Below are 21,878 nucleotides of genomic sequence, written 5' to 3'. Positions count from 1 at the left end.
CCATCTCCAATCAGTGCACCGCCGCTCTAGAGTTTTTGGGTTGGTCATTCAGGTCGTCAGGGTCAGCAGTCTCAGCAGCCGAGGGCTTGTTATACTTGTGGCGATACGGGGCATATTGCTAGATTTTGCCCCCGAGCATCGAGCAGCTCCCAGCATCAGGGTTCCCGTGCCATGGTTCAGGCACTGAGTGTTCCACAGCCCCATCAGCCAGCTAGGGGTGGAGGTAGAGGTATTAGAGGTGGAGGTCAGGCCGCTAGAGGTGGAGGCCAGCCAGCAACAGGCCATCCCAGAGATGTAGTCCAGAGTGGTGGGGCCCAGCCTCGATGTTATGCTCTTCCAACCAGGCCTGAGGCTGAGGCTTCCGATGCAGTTATCATAGGTACGGTTCTGGTTTGTAGTAGGGATGCTTCAGTGTTATTTGATCTAGGGTCTACTGACTCTTATGTGTCATCTTATTTTGCACTGTATCTAGTCATGCCTAGTGATTCTTTGAGTGCCCCTGTATATGTGTCTACACCGGTGGGTGATTCTATTGTGGTAGATCGTGTTCATCGTTCTTGTGTAGTTGTGATTGGGGGTCTTGAGACCCGAGTAGGTTTGTTACTGTTGGACATGGTTGATTTTGATGTCATATTGGGGATGGACTGGTTATCACCTTACCATGCTATCTTGGACTGTCATGCCAAGATTGTGACCTTAGCCTTACCGGGTTTACCTCGTCTTGACTGGAGAGGGACTCCTGGTCATTTTACCCGTCGTGTTATCTCATATATGAAGGCTCGACGTATGGTCTAGAAGGGGTGTTTGGCCTATTTGGCATATGTTCGTGATTCTAGTGCTAAGGTTCCTTCTATGTATTTTGTGCCTGTTGTTCGTGAGTTTCCTGAGGTTTTCCCTTCAAACCTGCCGGGTATGCCACCCGACAGGGATATTTACTTTTGCATTGATTTGGCTCCGGGCAATCAGCCCATTTCTATTCCGCCGTATCGTATGGCCCCGCCTGAGTTGAAAGAATTGAAGGAGCAGTTGCAAGACTTGCTTGATAAGGGCTTTATTAGGACTAGTGTCTCGCCTTGGGGTGCGCCGGTGTTGTTTGTTAAGAAGAAGGACGGATCGATGAGAATATGCATAGATTACCGGCAATTGAACAAGGTCACAATCAAGAATAAGTACCCATTGCCGCGGATTGATGATTTGTTTGACCAGCTTCAGGGTGCCCAAGTGTTTTCTAAGATCGACTTGAGATCTGGCTACCATCAGTTGAGGATTAGAGCATCCGATGTCCCTAAGATAGCTTTCCGCACTCGGTACGGGCATTATGAGTTCTTGGTGATGTCATTCGGATTGATAAATGCCCCGGCAGCTTTTATGGATTTGATGAACCGAGTGTTCAGACCTTATTTGGATTCCTTGATCGTCTTCATTGATGATGTTTGGATTTATTCCCGCAGCCGGGAGGAGCATGAGCAGCATCTGAGAGTGTTTTTTCAGACTCTGAGAGATAGTCAGTTGTATGCTAAGTTTTCGAAGTGTGAGTTCTGGTTGAGTTCAGTTGCATTCTTGGGTCACGTTGTTTTAGCAGAGGGTATTCAGGTGGATCCGAAGAAGATAGAGGCAGTCAAGAACTGGCCTCGACCCATATCAGCTACAGAGATTTGGAGTTTCTTAGGTTTGGCAGGTTATTACCGTCAATTTGTGGAGGGGTTTTCATCTATTGCAACTCCGATGACCAGGTTGACTCAGAAGGGTTCCCAGTACAGGTGGTCGTACGAGTGTGAGGCGAGCTTTCAGAAGCTCAAGACAGCTTTGACTACGGCGCCGGTATTGGTTTTGCCCACAGGTTCAGGGCCATATACAGTTTATTGTGATGCTTCTCGTATTGGACTTGGTGTGGTGTTGATGCAGGATAGCAAGGTCATTGCTTATGCTTCGCGTCAGTTGAAGATTCATGAGAAGAACTATCCAGTCCATGATTTGGAGTTAGCAGCCATTGTTCACGCGCTGAAGATTTGGAGGCACTATTTATATGGCGTGTCATATGAGGTGTTCACGGATCACAAGAGCTTGCAGTATTTGTTCAAGCAAAAGGAGCTAAACTTGAGGCAGAGAAGGTGGTTGGATCTATTGAAAGACTATGATATCACCATCTTATATCACCCGAGGAAGGCCAATGTGGTGGCCGATGCTTTGAGTAGAAAGTCAGCCAGTATGGGTAGTCTTGCATATATTCCGGTAGGTGAGAGGCCGCTTGCTTTGGATGTTCAGGCTTTGGCCAATCAGTTCGTGAGGTTGGATATCTCTGAGCCCAGCCGCGTGTTAGCTTGCACAGTCGCTCGTTCTTCATTATTGGAGCGTATTCGAGATCGGCAGTATGATGATCCCCATTTGTGTGTTCTTAGGGACACAGTGCGGCACGGAGGTGCCAAGCAGGTTACAGTTGGAGATGATGGAGTTTTTAGGCTACAGGGTCGAGTTTGTGTCCCTAATGTGGATGGACTTCGAGAGTTGATTTTAGAGGAGGCCCATAGTTCCCGATACTCTATTCATCTGGGCGCCACCAAGATGTATCAAGATTTGCGGCACCATTATTGGTGGAGGAGGATGAAGAAGGATATTTTTGCATATGTGGCTCGGTGTTTGAATTGTCAGCAGGTATTGTACGAGCATCAGAGACCTGGTGGTTTGTTCCAAAAGATTGAGATTCCTGAGTGGAAGTGGGAGCGTATCACTATGGACTTTGTTGTTGGACTCCCACGGACTCAGAGGAAGTTCGACACAGTATGGGTTATTGTTGATAGGCTGACCAAGTCAGTGCATTTCATTCCTGTGGCAGTCTCCTATTCTTCTGAGAGGCTAGCTGAGATCTATATCCGGGAGATTGTTCGTCTTCATGGTGTGCCAGTGTCTATCATTTCTGATCGAGGTACGCAGTTTACCTCGCATTTCTGGCGAGCAGTTCAGCATGAGTTGGGCACATGGGTCAAGTTGAGCACAGCATTTCATCCTCAGACGGACGGGCAGTCCGAGCGTACTATTTAGATTTTGAAGGATATGCTCCGAGCTTGTGTTATTGACTTTGGAGGCTCATGGGATCAGTTTTTGCCTTTACGAAGTTTGCCTACAACAGCAGTTACCAGTCGAGCATTCAGATGGCTCCTTATGAGGCTTTATATAGTAGGCGGTGTCGGTCGCCGTTGGGTGGTTTGAGCCAGAGGAGGCTCGGTTGTTGGGCACGGATCTAGTACAGGATGCCTTGGACAAGGTCAGGATCATTCAGGACAGGCTTCGTACAGCTCAGTCCAGGAAAAAGAGTTACGCCGACCGTAAGGTTCGTGATGTGGCATTCATGGTCGGCGAGCGAGTGTTGCTTCGGGTGTCGCCTATGAAGGGCATGATAAGATTCGGAAAGAAGGGCAAGCTTAGCCCTAGGTTCATTGGCCCGTTTGAGATTCTTGATCGAGTGGGAGAGGTGGCTTACAGACTTGCGTTGCCGCCGAGTTTATCAGTTGTGCATCCAGTGTTTCACGTGTCCATGCTTTGGAAATATCACGACGATCCATCCCACGTGTTAGATTTCAGCACTGTCTAGTTGGACAAGGGCTTGTCCTATGAGGAGGAGCCGATAGCTATTCTAGACCGGCAGGTTCATAAGTTGATCGAAGAGTTTCCCTTCTGTTTGGGTTCAGTGGAGAGGTCAGCCTGCTGAGGCATCAACCTGGGAGTCCGAGTCTGATATGCGGAGCCGTTATCCCCATCTTTTCTCCGACTCAGGTACTTCTTTTCTATGTCCATTCGAGGACGAACGGTTGTTTTAGAGGTGGAGGATGTGATGACCCAAAAGGTCATCACTCGTTTTGAAAGTAAATTCTGTGTTCCGAGGCCATAAAACATCCCTTTTGTTTCATCTCGATTTACGTGCACAGTCCGGGCGTGTATCCGGAAAGCCATTATGTGAAAATCTGTGAAAAATAACAAGTTTTGCTTTTAAAATGAATTTAGGTTGACTTTGGTCAACATTTTGGGTAATGAACCCGGACCCGTGATTTGACGGTCCCGGAGGGTCCGTAGAAAAATATAGGACTTGGGCATATGCCCAGAAACGAATTCCGAGGTCCAAGCCCGAGAAATGAATTTTTGAAGAAAATTGTTTAACTGAAATTCTTAGAGTTTTTGGAAATTTGAATGTAATTGAATTTGATGGTTCGGGCCCGTATTTTGGTTCCGGAGCCCGGTACAGGTCTTATATGTGATTTAAGTTAAGCCTGTAAAATTTGGTAAGAAACGGACTTGAAATGACGTGAATCAGACCTTCGGTTGTTAAAATTTGAACTTAAGAGTTCATGAGATTTTTCTTTGATTTGAATGTTAAATTCATAGTTATTGATGTTATTTTGATGATTTGATCGCACGAGCAAGTCCGTATGATTTGGACTTGTGTGCATGTTTGGTTTGGAGCCTCGAGGGCTCGGATGAGTTTTGGATAGGCCACGAAGTGGAATTGAACTTAGGAAGTTGCAGGTTTTCAGCTGGTATGTTGCAGGCCTGCAGGCTTCGCAAATGCGAAGCCTGGCTCACAAATGCGAGAAAGCATCGCAAATGCGATACTCGACCTGGGCTGCCTTGATCGCAAATGCGACTTTTGTATCGCAAATGCGATATCGCATTTGCGAAAGATCCCTCGCAAATGCGAAGGTGACCGGAATTAAACTGGGTCGTAAATGGGACAAAAGCTTCGCATTTGCGAAGTGAACAGTCTGAGGGGTTCGCAATTGCGAACCATGGTCGCAATTGCGACATCCGCAACCTGCAAAATCATAACTTAGACGCATTTTCAACCATTTTTCAAACCCTTTCAAAACCTAAACACCTTTGGGCGATTTTTCAAAGACAAGTACTCTTCCAAATCAATTGTAAGTCATTTCTAACTCGTTTTTAATAATCTTTAACATCTTTTCTCATGATTTCAACTCAAAATCGAAGGTTTTCATGGGGAAATTGGGTGTTTTGGGTAGAACTTAGGTTTTTTAAATTTTGGGTATTTGGACCTCGATTTGAGGTCCGATTTCAAAACAAATTATATATTTGAGTTCGTGGGTGAATGGGTAATCGGGTTTTGGTTCGAACCTCGGGTTTTGACCATCTGGGCCCGAGGTCAATTTTTGACCTTTTGGGAAAAACTTTAGAAAACCTATTTTCATGCATTAGAAATGATTCATTTAGCATTTATTGATATAGTTAAGTAACTTTTGGCTAGCTACAAGCGAATTGGTGGTAGAATCAAGAGGTAAAGCGGTAGTTGAGGCTTGAATTATGTTCATGGCATCGAGGTAAGTGTTTGGTTTAACCTTAGTGTTCATGCCTTACGTGATATTTTTATTGTTGAACAAGGCTTGTTGAAGTAATTTTGGTAATTGAACAGTGAAGAGCGTTGGCTTAAGTTGTGAAATGATTTGTAGAATTATTGTTGGAAATTGAATATTGAAGAGCGTTGGCTCAAGTTGTGAAATGAATTGTGGAATTATTGTTGGCAATCGACATTATAGAGCATTGGCTCAAGTTGTGAATTTAGTTGTAAAGTAAATGTGAAAAAAAAGAGAAGTGGATTATGATATTATCTCCCTTGCCGGGATGTTGTTGCTTTTAATGTTATCTCCCTTGCCTGGATGTTGTTGCTTTTGATATTGTTTCCCTTGCCGGGATATGATTGTTGTATTATTGTTCCCTTGCCGGGATTTTATTGCGATTTCATTTATTTCCTTGCCCTTATTGTTTGTGATTGTTGTTTGGGTGAGGAAGAGTGTTAAAGCATGAAGGGTGATGCTGTGCATTGTTTTTGTGAGAGAATGTTAAAGCACGAAGGGTGATGCCGTGCATGATATTTGTGAGAGAGTGTTAATGCACGAAGGGTGATGCCGTGCCGCACGATGTACCATTCTGTGCCTTTATATGAGTGATAATGCACGAAGGATCATTCCGTGCCATGATTTTGTGAGATAAAAGCACGAAGGGTGATGCCGTGCCGATTATATTGATATTTGGTGAAGACGAGAGTAAAAGCACAAAGGGTGATGTCGTGCACTTGTCTTGATTTCCTGATTATTGTTGATATTTGAGTTATGATGTTCTTTACGGTTATTTATTTGTTTCCTGTTGTTACTTGATATCCCCGTAGCATGTCTCTCTCTCCCCCTTTTTCTTTTAAATTGTAAATTTCTGCCTTTATTCGTTCACTGTATATGATTTAATTGCACAGGTTGATTTGGTAGTTTGGTCATAGCCTCGTCACCACTTCGCCGAGGTTAGGCTAGGCACTTACCAGCACATGGGGTGGGTTGTGCTGATACTACACTCTGCACTCTTTTGTGCAGATCCCGGTGTTGTAGCTTTCGGACCGTAGTGAGGTTGCTGCTTCTAGATCACCATGCGACCCGAGGCAGTCCTGCAGGCGTCCGCAGGTCTTGGCGTCTCCTTTTATCTTTTATTCTATTTCATTCATGTATTCCAGAGACAGTGTTGTTTTAAATCTTTCAGACCTTTATTTTTAGTATTCTTAGACAGTCTGTGAAATTGTGACACCAGTTCTAGGTAGTTTTGTTATGAATTGGTATTGGTGGCATTATTAAAACATTATTTTTCAGTCTTCCGCTTATTAAATTCTATTGTTTATTAACTGTTGGTTCTTATTTGTTAACGGATTAAAATGGAAACAAGGTAAATGATTCAATTGGTTGGCTTGCCTAGCTTTCACTAGTAGGCGCCATCACGACTCCCTAGGGTGGGAAATCGGGGTCGTGACAATTTTATACTGCAGGCTTTATAGATTTCACATATATAATCATAAAAGTCTAGAATTCTATTCAAGAAATTATGGGAATCTTAAAAAGTTGGATGTGTTCTTCTTATTTGAATCACAGATACTTCCAGTATAATAAGCTGGAAGAATCCGAGTTTTCGATATTAATTCAAAAAACTCCAGCATATTATACTGGCGTTATCTTTTGTACCATTTTATGCATTATTTTTTCTGGTTTTTAATTAAAGATAATTTTGTATCTTTCACATATGTAATCATAAAATTTTAGCATATTATTCAACACATTAGGGAAACCTTAAAAATTTAGATGTGTTTCTTCTGGTTTGATTCACAGATACTTTCAGTATAATCTACTGGAATTTTCTAAGTTTTACGTATTAAATTAACAAGCGTCCAGGTTTTTAGACTGATGTTTTGTTCTATACCATTTTATTTATTATTTTTTATAGTAGTTTGAATGAAAGATACTTCCAATATAATACATTGGAGTTTTATGAGTTTTTCATATTAATTCATAAAGCTCCAGTATATTATACTTGTGTTTTATTCTTGTTTTGGATCAAGAACTGCAATACCATTTTATGGTGCAGTTATAGTTTTCACATATAATCATAAAAGTCTAGCATTTTATTCAAGAAATTATGCCAATCTTAAAAAGTTAGGTGTGTTCTTGTTAATTGAATCACAGATAATTCTAGTATAATAAGCTGGAAGAATCTAAGTTTTTGATATTAATTCAAAAATCTCCAGCATATTATACTGGCATTATCTTTTGTACCATTTTATACTGCAGACTTTATAGATTTCACATATATAATCATAAAAGTCTAGAATTCTATTCAAGAAATTATGGGAATCTTAAAAAGTTAGATGTGGTCTTCCTATTTGAATCACAGATACTTCCAGTATAATAAGCTGGAAGAATCTGAGTTTTTGATATTAATTCAAAAAGCTCCAGCTTATTATACTGGCGTTTCTTTTGTACAAATTTTATGCATTATTTTTTCTGGTTTTTAATTAAAGATCCCTCCAGTATTATATGCTGGAGAATTTGTATCTTTCACATATGTAATTATAAAAGTTTAGCATTTTATTCACAATATAATCTACTGGTTTGAATTACAGATATTTCCAATATAATCTACTGGAAATGTATGAGTTTTACATTTTAAATTATGAAAAGTGCAGTATTTTATACTGGTATTTTATTCTATACCATTTTTTTATATAATTTTTGTAGTAGTTTGAATGAAAGATACTTCCACTATAATACATTGGAGTTTTATGAGTTTTACATATTAATTCGAAAAGCTTCAGTGTATTATACTTGTGTTTTGTTCATTTTTGGAATCAAGCACTGCAAAACCATTTTATGAGATACTTCCAGTATAATAAGTTTGAGGTTTCTCAGCTTTAGATATTAATTTAGAAAGATCCAGCAAATTATACTGGTGTTATGTTCTGCACGATTTTATATTATTTTTTGTGGTTTTGAATTAAAGATATCTCCAGTACTATAGATGTGTAATCACAGATACTTCCAGTATAATCTATGCATAATTTAGATATTCCAGTATAGCTCCAATACTATATGCTGGAGACTGTGTAGTTTTTCATATAAAATTTATAATAAAGTCAAAACAATGCAGATTTTATTAGTTACGATCTGAATTACAAACAGAAGATATATAATACAATTAAGCACATATTAACGCATTGAGAAAATTTGAGATTAACACAGATTAAAGCATTAAGATCAAACCAGAAAATTCGAAGAATCAGAAGAATAATTGAAAACTTACTTCACTCAATATTTTAATGATTCTTTGAATTTTCTGGTTTGAATTATAAATGAGAATAATCGTAGAGTATCACATTTAAGTCTGTAATCGTAGAAGAAATTCAAACAAGAGAAATTTAAGTAATTAGAAAAATAATTGAGAGAGCTTACTTCGATTTGTAGATTGACGTCGGAAGATTCTGCTAAAACAGAATATGAGGTCAAGTCGCGTAAATTTTATAAAGAAAGTTGGGGTATTTTAGTCAAAAAATTGTTAGCGTTCTAACTTAACGGCTAAATATAGTTGACCTTTGATTATGTGGCTAAATTTGATTGACCAGGCGTAAAACTGGCCACTTATAAATTTTTCCCTAACTTTTCTTTTTGAAATTAAAACCCAAAAAGAAGAACTTTAGGCTTGGAGGAGAGTGAGAATCAAATATTAACGGAGTAGTGCTTGCATTTCTGGTAGCATCCTTGTCACGTTTCGTACACCAGTTGTATTATTAGCAGTGCTAAACTTGAGACCTTGCCATGGCCAACACAAACGCCTCACTCTACGGCGATTTATTCGCTCCCTTTTCTCTACTTCTTCTAATTGTCTTGTTAGCTCCTCAATCTGCTTGTGTAGCTCAGTAGCTCTGCTGTCTGCAAGTTGGAGAGAACTCTCAGCTGCCTCCCTAGCAGCGACGGCTGTCGCCACTAGCTCATCTTTCAGCTGCAACTTGCTATTGGAAATACGTAAAGCAGCTCTTGTCTTTTCTAATTCTTGTTTCAGAATATTGACCTGTCGTTAACAAAATTTTAGCATCACTTTTGCCTCGGGTTCACAAAAAAATAATGTTTTCACTAGTCTTACAAGTGAACCTATTCCCACGTTCTTCTGGCCTCCTAAGGAAATCAACTTTCCCAGAGAGAGAGATAAGGCAGTAAGGCCACCCTCTACAGCTTAAATTGGCTAGAAAATGTAGCCTAATTCCTCTCATTCTTTGAAAGACAGTCACTGAGTGGATTCATTAATTTTAGCTGAATTAGTATGTTGTTTGGCTCAAAAGTTAACAATATACTTTGTAAGCTAGAAAACAATCAAAAGTAAGAAAAGGGTAAATCGTAATCAAATATAATAAACCTAGAGATGCAAAGATGATATTATTGTTGTAGATCTAGTATTGCAAAGTGATAATATGAACTCAATAAGATATATTCGTTTGAGGTAGAGATAGAGAGAGAGAGCCAGAAAATGAGAGAGTTGTATTAGATCNACTTTTGAATTATATTTATTTATATCTTATAATTTATTTTAACTAAATATATATTTATTAAAATATAATAACTGGGTCCCGCTTTAGCGACCAATGTTGGTCGCTATCAACTTATCCTTCAGTTAGCGACCAACTTTGGTCGCAAGTTTTAAATTATATATATTTATATTTTATAAGTTTTATAAAATAATAATAAAATTATTAAAAAAATTTATGTGGGTCCCGCTTAAGCGACCAACATTGGTCGCTAATCTCAGTATATCTTTGACCAAACAAGTCTGACCAGTCCAGTCAACAGTTTGACTAAATTTGCGACCAAATAGCGTCCAACTTTGGTCGCTAAAGTATTTCAAATATTTTTTTTATTATTTTCGGCAGTTTGGCGACCAACTTTGGTCGCTTTTTTTGACAGACCAAATTTGGTCGCTAATCTTTGGTCGCTTTTTACAGGGATTCTAGTAGTGAGATCTAGTATTGCAAAGTGATAATGTGAACTCAATAAGATATGTTCGTTTGAGGTAGAGATAGAGAGAGAGAGCCAGAAAATGAGAGAGTTGTATTAGATCAGAATCCCCCCCTTTACAATGTGAAGGTCTCCTTTATATAATAAGAGACCTTCCTCGAAAGAATCAAAAAGTTACAAAGACAGGTAACGGCTCCCTATGAAGACACTGAGTCCTAAACGATGTCGCTTTTGTCCCCACGTCCGAGTCGTACCCGCTACGTTAGTCGTCGTACACTCACTAGGCGTACCCACTGGCGTAGAGATGCTGAGGGTCAAATTTGACCCTATACAGTTAGTCCCTCCGCTCGTTGGAGACGCATTCGGTGGGCGTCTTCGATGGGCGGAAATGCGAACATCGGCTTAGGAGAATTTGACCTCGACCAGGGGCGGCAATATGAATGAGGTGAAATATATGACGTTGTTGAGCCACTGACGCGTGGCTTCCTTTTTGGAATGACGTCATCACCTGTATGCATCATTATTATATTTGCCCCCGAGGCGGTTCAGAGGATGATGTGACATTTTGGTTTCCCGCGCACGTTTTGAATCATGACTCTTCGATTTCTGCGCAACTTATCCCTATAAGTAGGAGAGAGGTTCGATTCGATTCAACGTTCAAGCCTTCGGAAAGCATTTTCTGATTTACTCCTTTGTCTTTCTTTCCTGTAACCGTTATTTCGTGAGGGACTCTCCCACTTCTGTTGAAATCACACTTCCTATCGCCAGTGCTTCGTTTCTTACATAGTATAATCATGACAAAACATGGACAGAGTAGTAAAAAGGCCAAAGATAATGCCCCGTCTAGGGTTCCGCCATCTTCCGGTGGTGAAGGGGAAAAGGCGGAGAAGGCCCTTGTTCCTCTCAGTGTAGACAACGTCCTTCCGAAGGAGATGCATGTTCGCAGGGATTTTCCAACTAAAAGCCCAGACCTTCCCTGGGAGCACAGCGTTTTATTACAATCCCATTTAGATGATCTTCGAGAGACGCACCATATTCCGGACCACGTGGAAATGGTTCCGGCCGGGACGGACTATGCCAATGTGCACCGGCTTGGGTATTGCGCATTCTATGAGTACCCGTTCTTGATCGGTTACAATCTTCCAATCTACCCTCNTCTAGGTCGACCGTTGGCGGCGATGGCCTTAGCCATAATATAATTGATGGCCTTAGCCATGTAGGCGACTTCGACTGTCGTCGAGTCGTTTACTCACCGTAGTCGAATCTAGGTCGACCGTTGGCGGCGATGGCCTTAGCCATAATATAATTGGTGGCCTTAGCCATAAAGGCGACTTCGACTGTCGTCGAGTCGTTTACTCACCGTAGTCGAATCTAGGTCGACCGTTGGCGGCGATGGCCTTAGCCATAATATAGTTGATGGCCTTAGCCATAATATAATTGATGGCCTTAGCCATGTAGGCAACTTCGACTGTCGTCGAGTCGTTTACTCATCGTAGTCGAATCTAGGTCGACCATTGGCGGCGATGGCCTTAGCCATGATATAATTGATGGCCTTAGCCATGTAGGCGACTTCAAGTGTCGTCGAGTCGTTTACTCACCGTAGTCGAATCTAGGTCGACCGTTGGCGGCGATGGTCGTAGCCTTTCATACATTGGAGGTGGCCGTAGCCTTTCATACATTGGAGATGGCCGTAGCCTTTCATACGTTGGAGACATTGGAGATGGCCGTAGCCTTTCCTACATTGGAGATGGCCGTAGCCTTTCCTACATTGGAGATGGCCGTAGCCTTTCCTACATTGGAGATGGTCGTAGCCTTTCATACATTAGAGATGGCCGTAGCCTTTCATACATTGGAGATGGCCGTAGCCTTTCGTACATTGGAGGTGGCCGTAGCCTTTCATACATTGGAGATGGCCGTATCCTTTCCTACATTGGAGATGGCCGTAGCCTTTCATACATTGGAGGTGGCCGTAGCCTTTCCTACATTGGAGATGGCCGTAGCCTTTCATACATTGGAGGTGGCCGTAGCCTTTCATACATTGGAGATCAAGCTAGTTCAGTCCCTTTATCATGTCGGCCTGGAGGTCTTAAGGAGAGGTTGATATGATAAACTTGTTTCGCAAATATCTCCAAGTTTCCCCTCCGCCGCCTCGTTAAAAACCTCCCCGAGAAAACCCAATTGGGACAAAACTCGGGTAAGGGAAAAAGAGTACGACTCGGGAGACGCCTTTCAGAAGTGGAAATACTTGAGGTGAGTAACGTTCCAGTTGTTTTGGAGCGTTTTCCCTTCCATTGTTTCCAACTGGAATGTGCCTTTGCTGGCTACTGCTGTGATTTTGTAGGGTCCTTCCCAGTTGGTGCCTAGTTTCCCTTCACTTGGGTCTTTGGATGCCAATGTCTTGGCTTTAAGGACATAATCTCCTACCTTGAGTGGTCTTATTTTGGCCCTCTTGTTGTAGTATCTTTCGACTTGTTGCTTTTGGGCCGCCATTCTGATATGGGCCATTTCTCTCCTTTCCTCAGCTTCGTCGAGGTCTTGGAGCCTGTTTGTGTCGTTTTCTGTTCCACTGGTGTGTGAATATCTTAGGCTTGGTTCGCCGACCTCGACGGGTATGACCGCGTCGGTTCCGTAGACCAGCGAGTACGGTGTTTCCCCCGTGCTGGATTTGGGTGTGGTCCTGTGTGCCCACAACACTTCGGGTAGCAGCTTGGGCCATAGCCCTTTGGCGTCCTCGAGTTTCTTCTTTAGTATGTTTAATATTGTTTTGTTGGAGGATTCTGCTTGGCCGTTGGCGGCAGGGTGATATGGCGTGGAAAGTATCCTCTTGATGCGCCATTTCTCGAAGAATTCGGTCGTTTTTTGACCGATGAACTGTCGTCCGTTGTCACAACTGATTTCTTTGGGGATGCCGAAGCGGCATATAATATTTTTTCCATATGAAGGCGATCACTTCTTGTTCGCGTATTTGGGCGTACGCTCCTGCTTCCACCCACTTGAAAAAATAGTCAGTTAAAACTAATAGAAATCGTACCTTTCCTCGTCCCGCTGGTAGGGGACCGACTATGTCCATTCCCCATTTGATGAAGGGCCATGGGGAAGTGACCGAGTGAAGTGGTTCTCCTGGTTGGTGTATCATGGGGGCATACTTTTGGCATTGTTCGCATCGGCAAACATATTCCGCTGCGTCTTTCTTCATAGTGGGCCAATAATAGCCGGCTCGTATTATGTAGCGTACGAGTTTCATGTACCTCTTCGAGCACTAGCCGCGTTTGTTGCGGCCCTAGACACTTGGCCAGGGGTCCGCCAAACGTCCTTTTGTAGAGCTCGTGGTTTATCAGGCAATACTGGACGGCCTGTACGCGGAGCTTCTTGGCTTATTTTTTGTCGAGGGGGAGTGTTCCATCCTGCAGATAGGATACAAATTGGTTGCGCCAGTCCCAAGTCAAATTTAAAGAGAGTACCTCAGTGTGATCAATGGCTGAATGGAGGAAGGTGACCACGCTTTCTTTGTTGAAGTTTTTAGTGGCTGCGGCCAATTTTGCTAGGCCATCTGCTTCAACGTTCCGTGCTCTCGGAACTTGTTCGAAGCGGCACTCGTCGAACTCGGTCATTAACCTGTGGATTTCTGACTGGTATTTTTGCAACCTCTGCTCCTTGATTTGGTAAGTCCCGGTGACCTGGTTCACCACGAGTTGAGAGTCGCAATGGAGAACGAGTTGTCGAGCTCCATACTTGATGGCTAGTTTCAAACCTGCAATAACACCCTCGTACTCGGCTTCGTTGTTAGTCATCTCAGGGCATCGTATGGACTGGCGAATTGTTTCGCCCGTGGGGACCTCGAGAACGAGTCCCAGTCCCGATCCCGAGGCGTTAGCGGCGCCATCAGTGTAAAGAGTCCATAGGTCGGCGTTGGAGGGGGCACGGCGTGCCTCTAATTCCGCCTCTGGTAGTATCTCTGCGCTGAAGTCGGCTATGAAGTCGGCAAGTACTTGCGACTTGATGGCGTTTCTTGCATGATATGAGATATCGTGCTCACTGAGCTCTATGGCCCATCTGGCGAGTCTGCCTGATAACTCAGGCTTGTGTAGGATACTTCTCAAGGGGAAGGTCGTCACTACTTTTATGGGGTGGCAGTGGAAATAGGGTCGGAGCTTCCGTGAAGCTACGACCAATGCCAAAGATAATTTTTCAAAGTGTGGATACCGTGTTTCGGCGTCCACTAAGGTTTTGCTAATATAGTAAATAGGAGATTGTGTACCTTCGTTTTCACGAACTAGGACTGTGCTGACGGCGACCTCGGATACGGCCAAATATACCAGCAGTGGCTCGCCTGGATTTGCTTTGGCTAGCAATGGCGGCGAAGATAGTTACGCTTTCAATTTCCTTAAGGCCTCGACGCATTCCTCATTCCACTATAACCCATTGCCCTTTCTCAGCATATTGAAAAACTTATGGCATCTGTCGGAGGACTGTGAGATGAACCTAGACAAGGCGGCTATTCCCCCCGTCAGCTTTTGCACCTGCTTTTTGCTGTTCAGTATCTCGGGTATCGCATCTATCGCCTTGATCTGATCTGGATTGACTTCGATACCTCGTTGTGATACGAGAAACCCTAAGAATTTTCCTGATGCCACGCCGAAGGCGCATTTCTCGGGGTTCAGTTTCATCCCGTACCTTCTCAATATCTCGAAGGTTTCTTTCAGATAGTCGATATGGTCCTCTTTTCTTGTCGACTTTACCAGCATGTCGTCGATATAGACTTCCATAGTCTTACCGAGCTGCTCTTTGAACATTTTGGTGACCAGCCTCTGGTACGTAGCCCCTGCATTTTTGAGCCCGAAGGGCATTACCTTGTAGCAGTAAGTCCATTGGTGGGTGATGAAAGTTGTCTTCTCTTGGTCCTCCTCGGCCATCATGATTTGATTGTAGCCGGAGTAGGCGTCTAGGAAGCTCAGTAGTTCATGTCCTGCAGTGGCGTCGATCAGTTGGTCGATGTGGGGTAGTGGGAATGAATCCTTTGGGCATGCTTTGTTCAGATCAGTGAAATCCACACACATTCTCCACTTCCCGTTTTTCTTTTTGACCATGACGACATTGGCGACCCACTGGGGGTACTTTGATACTCTGATGGAGCCGTTGGCCAGTAACTTGTCTACTTCCTCACTGACCGCTTCATTGATAGCGGCGTTGAATTTTCTCCTCATCTGTCGCATGGGCGGATGTAGTGGATCGACATTCAGCTTGTGGGTAGAGATATCTCGCGGGATTCCCGTCATATCTGAATGGGAAAAGGCGAACAAATCTGCATGGTTAGTTAAGAATTAACGATACTTACTTGGGTTGGCGAGACCGTGCCCGATATAGGCTTTCTTCATAAGATTGGTTTCGTCCAATTGGACTGGGTCGAGATCTTCGATAGTTGCTTTACAGGCCTCCACGACGTCGGGGTCTTTGATGGGGTCCGTTGTCGGGTTGACCTTAGTCCTCGACACGGCTAATTGTTATGCCTCCGCGCTCGCCCCCTTTAGCTGTTGGGTGTGGGCGCAGTCTTGGGCTATTTTGTAGCATTCTTGTGCGGTGCGTGGCTCGCCTCGAATACTGAATACTCCCCATGGGGTAGGGAATTTGATCACTTGGTAGAGGCTTGAAGGGACCGCTCGCATGGCGTGTATCCACGGGCGTCCTATGATAACGTTGTATGCCGTTTCTTGGTTCATCGCATGGAAAGTTGTTTCCAGCGTGACTCCTCCCGCTAAGACGGGCAGTGCTATTTCTCCGGATGTCCGTTCCACTGCATTGTTAAAACCGGTTAGTGTTATGCAGCGCGGTATTACCCTATCCTCGAGTCCCATTTGTACGAGGACCCTTGGGTGGATAATACATGCGCCACTTCCATCATCGATCATGACTCTTTTAACATCCGTATCGGCAATACGTAAAGTGATAACTAAAGCATCATAATGAGGGAAAGACAAACCGTCGGCATCAGACTTATCGAAGGTGATACTATCTTCGAAGTCGTCATACCGTTCATGGGCGATGGTCCGCTTTAGTCTGTGACTGTTGGCGAACTTGACGTGATTGATCACTGACTCGTCACCGCCTCCGACGATCATGTTTATCGTGCGCGCTGGGGAAGGTGGCTTCGGCGGCCCGTGGGGTTGTTCTCGTCCGCGTGCAAAGTTGATTTTCCCTTTGTCACTGAGTAATTCCCTCAGGTATCCCTGGTTCAGCATCCTGACCACCTCTTGCCGTAGGCCTATGCAGTCTTCGGTTTTGTGTCCCCGTTCCTGATGGAACTCACATAGGGCGTTTGATTTCCTTGTGGCAGGGTCTGATTTCATCTTCTGCGGCCACTGCACCTTGGTGCCCAGCTTCTCTAGTGCGTACACTAATTCTGAAGGAGATACACAAAAGTTATGGGCGGTTAATAAAGGGGGCGTACCTCTTTCGTTTCGGAGTGGGGCGACGTGTCGCTGTAGCGCGTCTGTATGCCTTGGTGGCGGATGGGAGGATCTGGTGTATGGCTGATGTCGATCTCTGTTGGAGCGGGGGAGTTGTTCTCGTCGTCCTTCATTCCGTCGATCTCTCCTCGTTTCTGAGTGTATCGCTGTTAGTCGTTGGGTCGGCCCATTAAGATCGTCCTCGTCCGCTCGTACCTCGGCGCAATAGGCGTTGTGGATTTCCTCCCATGTGGTAGGGGGATATTTCATGAGGCGGCTCAGCAGCTTCTTGGTTTCCCTCGAACCATCCCTGCTCAGCCCGTTCTGGAAAGCGGCGACTGTCATACCTTCCGATACGTTTGGTAGACTCATCCTTATCCTGTTAAACCTTGCCAGGAAGTCCCTGAGTCCCTCTCCTGTGGTTTGCCTAACGGCGAAGATGTCGTTGACCCTGGCCTCCGCTTTCTTCGCGCCTGCATGGGCTGTGACGAACTTATCCGCCATTTCCTCGAACGTTGATATTGCATTAGCCGGTAGCTGAGAGTACCATGTTAAGGCCCCTCCTGTCAACGTCTCACCAAACTTCTTCAGCAGTACCGACGGTACCTGTTCTTTCGATAGGTCGTTGCCCTTCACAGCGGTGACGTAGTGGATCAGATGATCCTCGGGATCTGTGGTTCCGTTATATACCCTCAAGTATGGTGGCATCTTGAAGGTTTTTGGGGTGGAGTGAGGGGCAGCTTCTTCAGCGTGTGGTTGTTCAACGAACCTTCCCACGTCGCGCTTTGGTAGCAACTTGGGAGCACCGGGGATCTTGTCGACCCTCTCCTGATGTTCCTTCATCTGACTGCGGAGCGCCTTGTTTTCATTTTCCATTTCTTCCATCTTCTTTAGGATGGCTGTTAGCGTGCTATCGTTGGTCTGTGTCTCGATGGGTTTGTCATTCGCCAGTGCAACTTCCGGTTCACCCACGGCAGCAGTGGTACCTACCGTTGGTGTACACCCGATGTTACTTTGTGGTGACCTCTCAACCAAGCCGCTTAGAGTGCTTGTTAGCCATCTTTCCAGTAGCTCCTTGACCGCTGAGGGTGCTTCCGCAGCCGCAGATATGGAAGCTCCTTTTCCGTGCAAGATCGTCAGACCTTCGGATGGGGAAGGTGAGATCTCTGCACCCGGTGTGATGCTAGGGGTTGCATTCGGGATGCCATCGTCACTGGCCTCGTTGAGAGGGCCAAAGAGATTAGTAGTGACACCCAATATCGCTTTCGATCTTGTGTTATCTTCGGCCATTTTCTGTTTTTGTGTGGTGTAGAGAGTGGTAGTTGGTTGATCTCTAGGTGGATACTATGGTTTTGATTCTCGAAATCCCCACAGACGGCGCCAAATTGTTTGGCTCAAAAGTTAACAATATACTTTGTAAGCTAGAAAACAATCAAAAGTAAGAAAAGGGTAAATCGTAATCAAATATAATAAACCTAGAGATGCAAAGATGATATTATTGTTGTAGATCTAATATTGCAAAGTGATAATATAAACTCAATAAGATATGTTCGTTTGAGGTAGAGATAGAGAGAGAGAGCCAGAAAATGAGAGAGTTGTATTAGATCAGAATCCCCCCATTTACAATGTGAAGGTCTCCTTTATATAATAAGAGACCTTCCTCGAAAGAATCAAAAAGTTACAAAGACAGGTAACGTCTCCCTAGTGAAGACACTGAGTCCTAAACGATGTCGCTTTTGTCCCCACGTCCGAGTCGTACCTGCTACGTTAGTCGTCGTACACTCACTGGGCGTACCCACTGGCGTAGAGATGCTGAGGGTCAAATTTGACCCTATACATATGTATTCAGGAATATTTGCTGCATCAGTACGGTAACCAACTTACTAATGCTTTACGTTACTGGTCGACCACCAAAAATAAAATCTAGCAACTACTTGTGACAATGTGAGGGCAGAAACAAAGCAAGTAAAAATAAGAAAGCTCGATAGATCATGCGAACCTACCAGTTCTTCGTGCTCCTTAATAGCTTTCTTTCCAGCTGCCACTTCCATTTCACAAGCTTCTCTCCATCTAGAGATTTCTTCATAAGCGTCTTTATTTTCTACCACGAGTGCTTCGACCTGGAAGATGAGACGGGGAAAAAGCATGTAACAGTTGAACATCTTAAGGACTGTTACCTTAGTCAGAAACTAACCTTTTGAGTAAGCATCATTTCTCTATCTTCCAACTCTTTAATGTATATCATATTTTCTGCTAGTTTCTGACTTTGTTTGTCTGATAGAATCTGCAGAGACCCCATGCCTGACCTGGCAGTTACTAGATAATTAAACACAAGACTCCAGGTAAAGGATTAAATCAAGGGTAAACTTTCAATCATCCACTCCTTGCCCCAACATACGTATATTTAGGAGTTCGTCAAGCCTTGTGGGAAGAATGAGATTAACAGACAACAAGATCACATGTTTGAGCAACTTTAAAGCAAGTTTATTGAATTCATTTAAAGAGGGGGAATCAACGAGAGTGATATGATCTCATTCTTGAACTTCTTGCAACCTAACAGAAATGATCTCTCAATGAATAATAAGAAGCTTTAAGATTGTACTGTGCTATATATTATACCAGAAAAGGTACACTTTACCACAGCCAATTGATTGAGCGTCATTCAGAGAATGTTATCCTAGTCAATGTAATGCTCCACTGTAGTTAATGACATAATGCTATTACTGCATATTCGAGTTTCATGCTCCCACCTTCACTTGTAAAATTTGAAAGATAATAATTTTATACAAACTTGATCTAAGATAGTATCATATTGGATTCAATCATGCAGTACGGAGTATAAGAAGAAGCTAAAGGAAATACCATCCCTAATTTTAAGGTGGGCATGATAACATCTAAATATAAAGTATAAACATAAAAACTGCATTTTGCCAGGACAATACCTAGATTCCTCCAAAGACCTCTGCAACTGTGTGATTTCAAGTCTTAACTTCTTTGTTATTGTTTCTACAGTTGAGGCCTGGTAAGCATCAATGAATAAATTATATCAGTCTCAGAAACATGCCAAGTGATTTGCTCTCAAGATTATAAAAATACTGCTGTCAAGGTAATGAAACTTCTGTTCTAAAATCTCTATGTACATGCAAAGGTCTAGGAATATAAGCATATCTACTCTATTAAGCTCTTTCAGATTGACATATACATCTTTATATTTGTATGACTATTGATTCTGAAATTTGTCATCTCAATATTTGAATAACTTTACCGATGGGTGACCTTGCTATTCATAGAGTATGCAGAGCGAAATATAGAATTTAGAGCCACGGTTCAAAGTTAGCACGGTCTTTAACATATGTAAATATGTGTGTGCCTGTGTACGCGCATACACTTTTTTTTTTTTTTGTATACGTATAGATGCTCTGAGCCAAAAATGTTACCAGACTAACAGCTTCTATTTGGCATTCATCGTTATCTGACTTAACGCTGGTATCAGAATCCAAATTATCTGAAGATGCTTCACTGGTTGCACTTCCCATCATAAACCCAAACCCAAACCCAACCTTTTGCAACCCTCTCTCTGCAATCTGCAAAATTGCAGCTCTCTTCTGTTCAGTATTTCCCCTTAATCTGTTCAAACTCTTCTCCGCTGCTTCCTTCTCCACCAAAGCAATTCTAAGCAAGCTATTAATATCTCCATTCTCCTCCGCTAAACTCGCCACACTGTTCTCTAATTCTCTCTTCTCCTTTCTCCTCATTTCCTCATACTCTCCCCATTTTTCCTCTACCAAATTCACCAGCTCTAGAACCTTCTTCAGCTCCACTGAAAAAACAGCCTTCTCTTCATTTAATGGTTTTGTTTTTTCGCACTTTAACTGATCAGAACTTCCCGTTCTATACATACGTGAATTGAAATTCTTAACCAATCTCAGTAAGCCATGCTTCGCTGATCGCACGATCTCCAAATTACGCGAACAAATTTCTGATTGCTCTCTTTTCTCATCTAATAATTCCTCAACTCTCTTCCTAGAAACCTCAAGCTCGGTGTTAGTTCTCTCTATTTCTTTGTGAAAATCAATTTCTCTCAAGCGAAAATCATTCTCAAGTCTCTCCTTGATTGCCTCTGAAAGATCGATATATTGCTTGGCAACATCGTCCTTTTGCAACTTAATTTGGCGGAGGAGATCGTCCTTTTGCGTCAACTCCGATTTTAGGCTTTGGTTGGAAGCGCGAAGAGTCTCGAGATCAGCGAGTAGAGAGCTGTTTCGTGAGTTTAAATCGGAAATTTCGCCGTCGGAGAGATGGTGAGTTTCCATTGGATCCGTATGTCTCCATAGTTTGTGATTAAAGTTGTCATGAAGAGAATGAAGCGACCCCTCACAGGGCAACTACCAGTCAATGAAAAATGAATTTCCGTTAGGTGATGAGGGTTATATATCAAATTTGGCGCGGGAACTTTTAGTTACAAAATCACACTTCTTTCATTTTATTTGGTTTCCTACGCAATGTTCGGTACTAATATTGGGGATCCGACTTAATCCGGATTCGCGTCAAGAAGTCCCACATTGGGGATAAAGCGCTTTATCTAACAAGGACGATTCCATACCCAAAGCGCTAACTTGATACCTTTGGTTAAGGATTAACGAGTACTTACCACTCTACCATGACCTTGCTCTTTCATTTTATAATAACATATCTTCAAAAGGGAAAATGATAATAAAAAGATTAACAAGCTTTCTAATAATATGATTGTCACTCTTGTTAGAACAGACAAAAAAATAGAAGTGTGTGTAATATTAACTGAACATAACAAGAAATTTGTTCTGTGTAAATTTTGAGAAATTATTGTGGTCGTCTAACGTCTTACAAAATAATAGATACAATCGTACTGTCTTTCAAACTTTGCAAAAGAAAAAGAATCGTCTTTGAAACTTATTGTGAGCTTCCTTGTCTAAGATATACCAGGAAGGGTGTTTGCTACGTGGGATAAGAATAATAATTCTCGCATAAAATTTGGGATTAATTTTATCACATGTTTGATGAGACAATTTTTAAACTAAAATAGTAGGATTAGTTATCACATATAGAAGGTAGGATAATCAATCCCATAGAATATTCC

General features: G+C 42.9%; 1 protein-coding gene across 1 annotated transcript; it reads right to left on the bottom strand.

Moving 5' to 3' along the window:
- Positions 9,032-21,123, bottom strand: LOC109222973 (uncharacterized protein At3g49055). Its single transcript, XM_019387250.1, has 5 exons — positions 20,200-21,123; positions 19,705-19,781; positions 18,957-19,068; positions 18,766-18,882; positions 9,032-9,381 (listed from the first exon to the last, which is right to left on the bottom strand). Exons 1-5 carry the CDS (start codon positions 21,073-21,075, stop codon positions 9,037-9,039), a joined length of 1,527 nt encoding a protein of 508 aa, XP_019242795.1. The 5' UTR covers positions 21,076-21,123; the 3' UTR covers positions 9,032-9,036.

Source organism: Nicotiana attenuata, chromosome 2 (genome assembly GCF_001879085.1).
Source record: "Nicotiana attenuata strain UT chromosome 2, NIATTr2, whole genome shotgun sequence".
Taxonomy (NCBI): Eukaryota; Viridiplantae; Streptophyta; class Magnoliopsida; order Solanales; family Solanaceae; genus Nicotiana; species Nicotiana attenuata.
The sequence above is the reverse complement of the archived record's forward strand: the minus strand, read 5'-3'. Positions and strand labels throughout refer to the sequence as shown.

Excerpts from the sequence above, each read along its gene's own strand:
- LOC109222973 (XM_019387250.1), bottom strand. The coding sequence starts at position 21,075 with ATGGAAACTCACCATCTCTCCGACGGCGAAATTTCCGATTTAAACTCA. Across the intron at positions 19,069-19,704 it reads AGGTCTTTGGAGGAATCTAG|GTCAGGCATGGGGTCTCTGC; the intron begins GTATTGTCCTGG and ends AGTAACTGCCAG. Across the intron at positions 18,883-18,956 it reads AAATGATGCTTACTCAAAAG|GTCGAAGCACTCGTGGTAGA; the intron begins GTTAGTTTCTGA and ends CTCATCTTCCAG.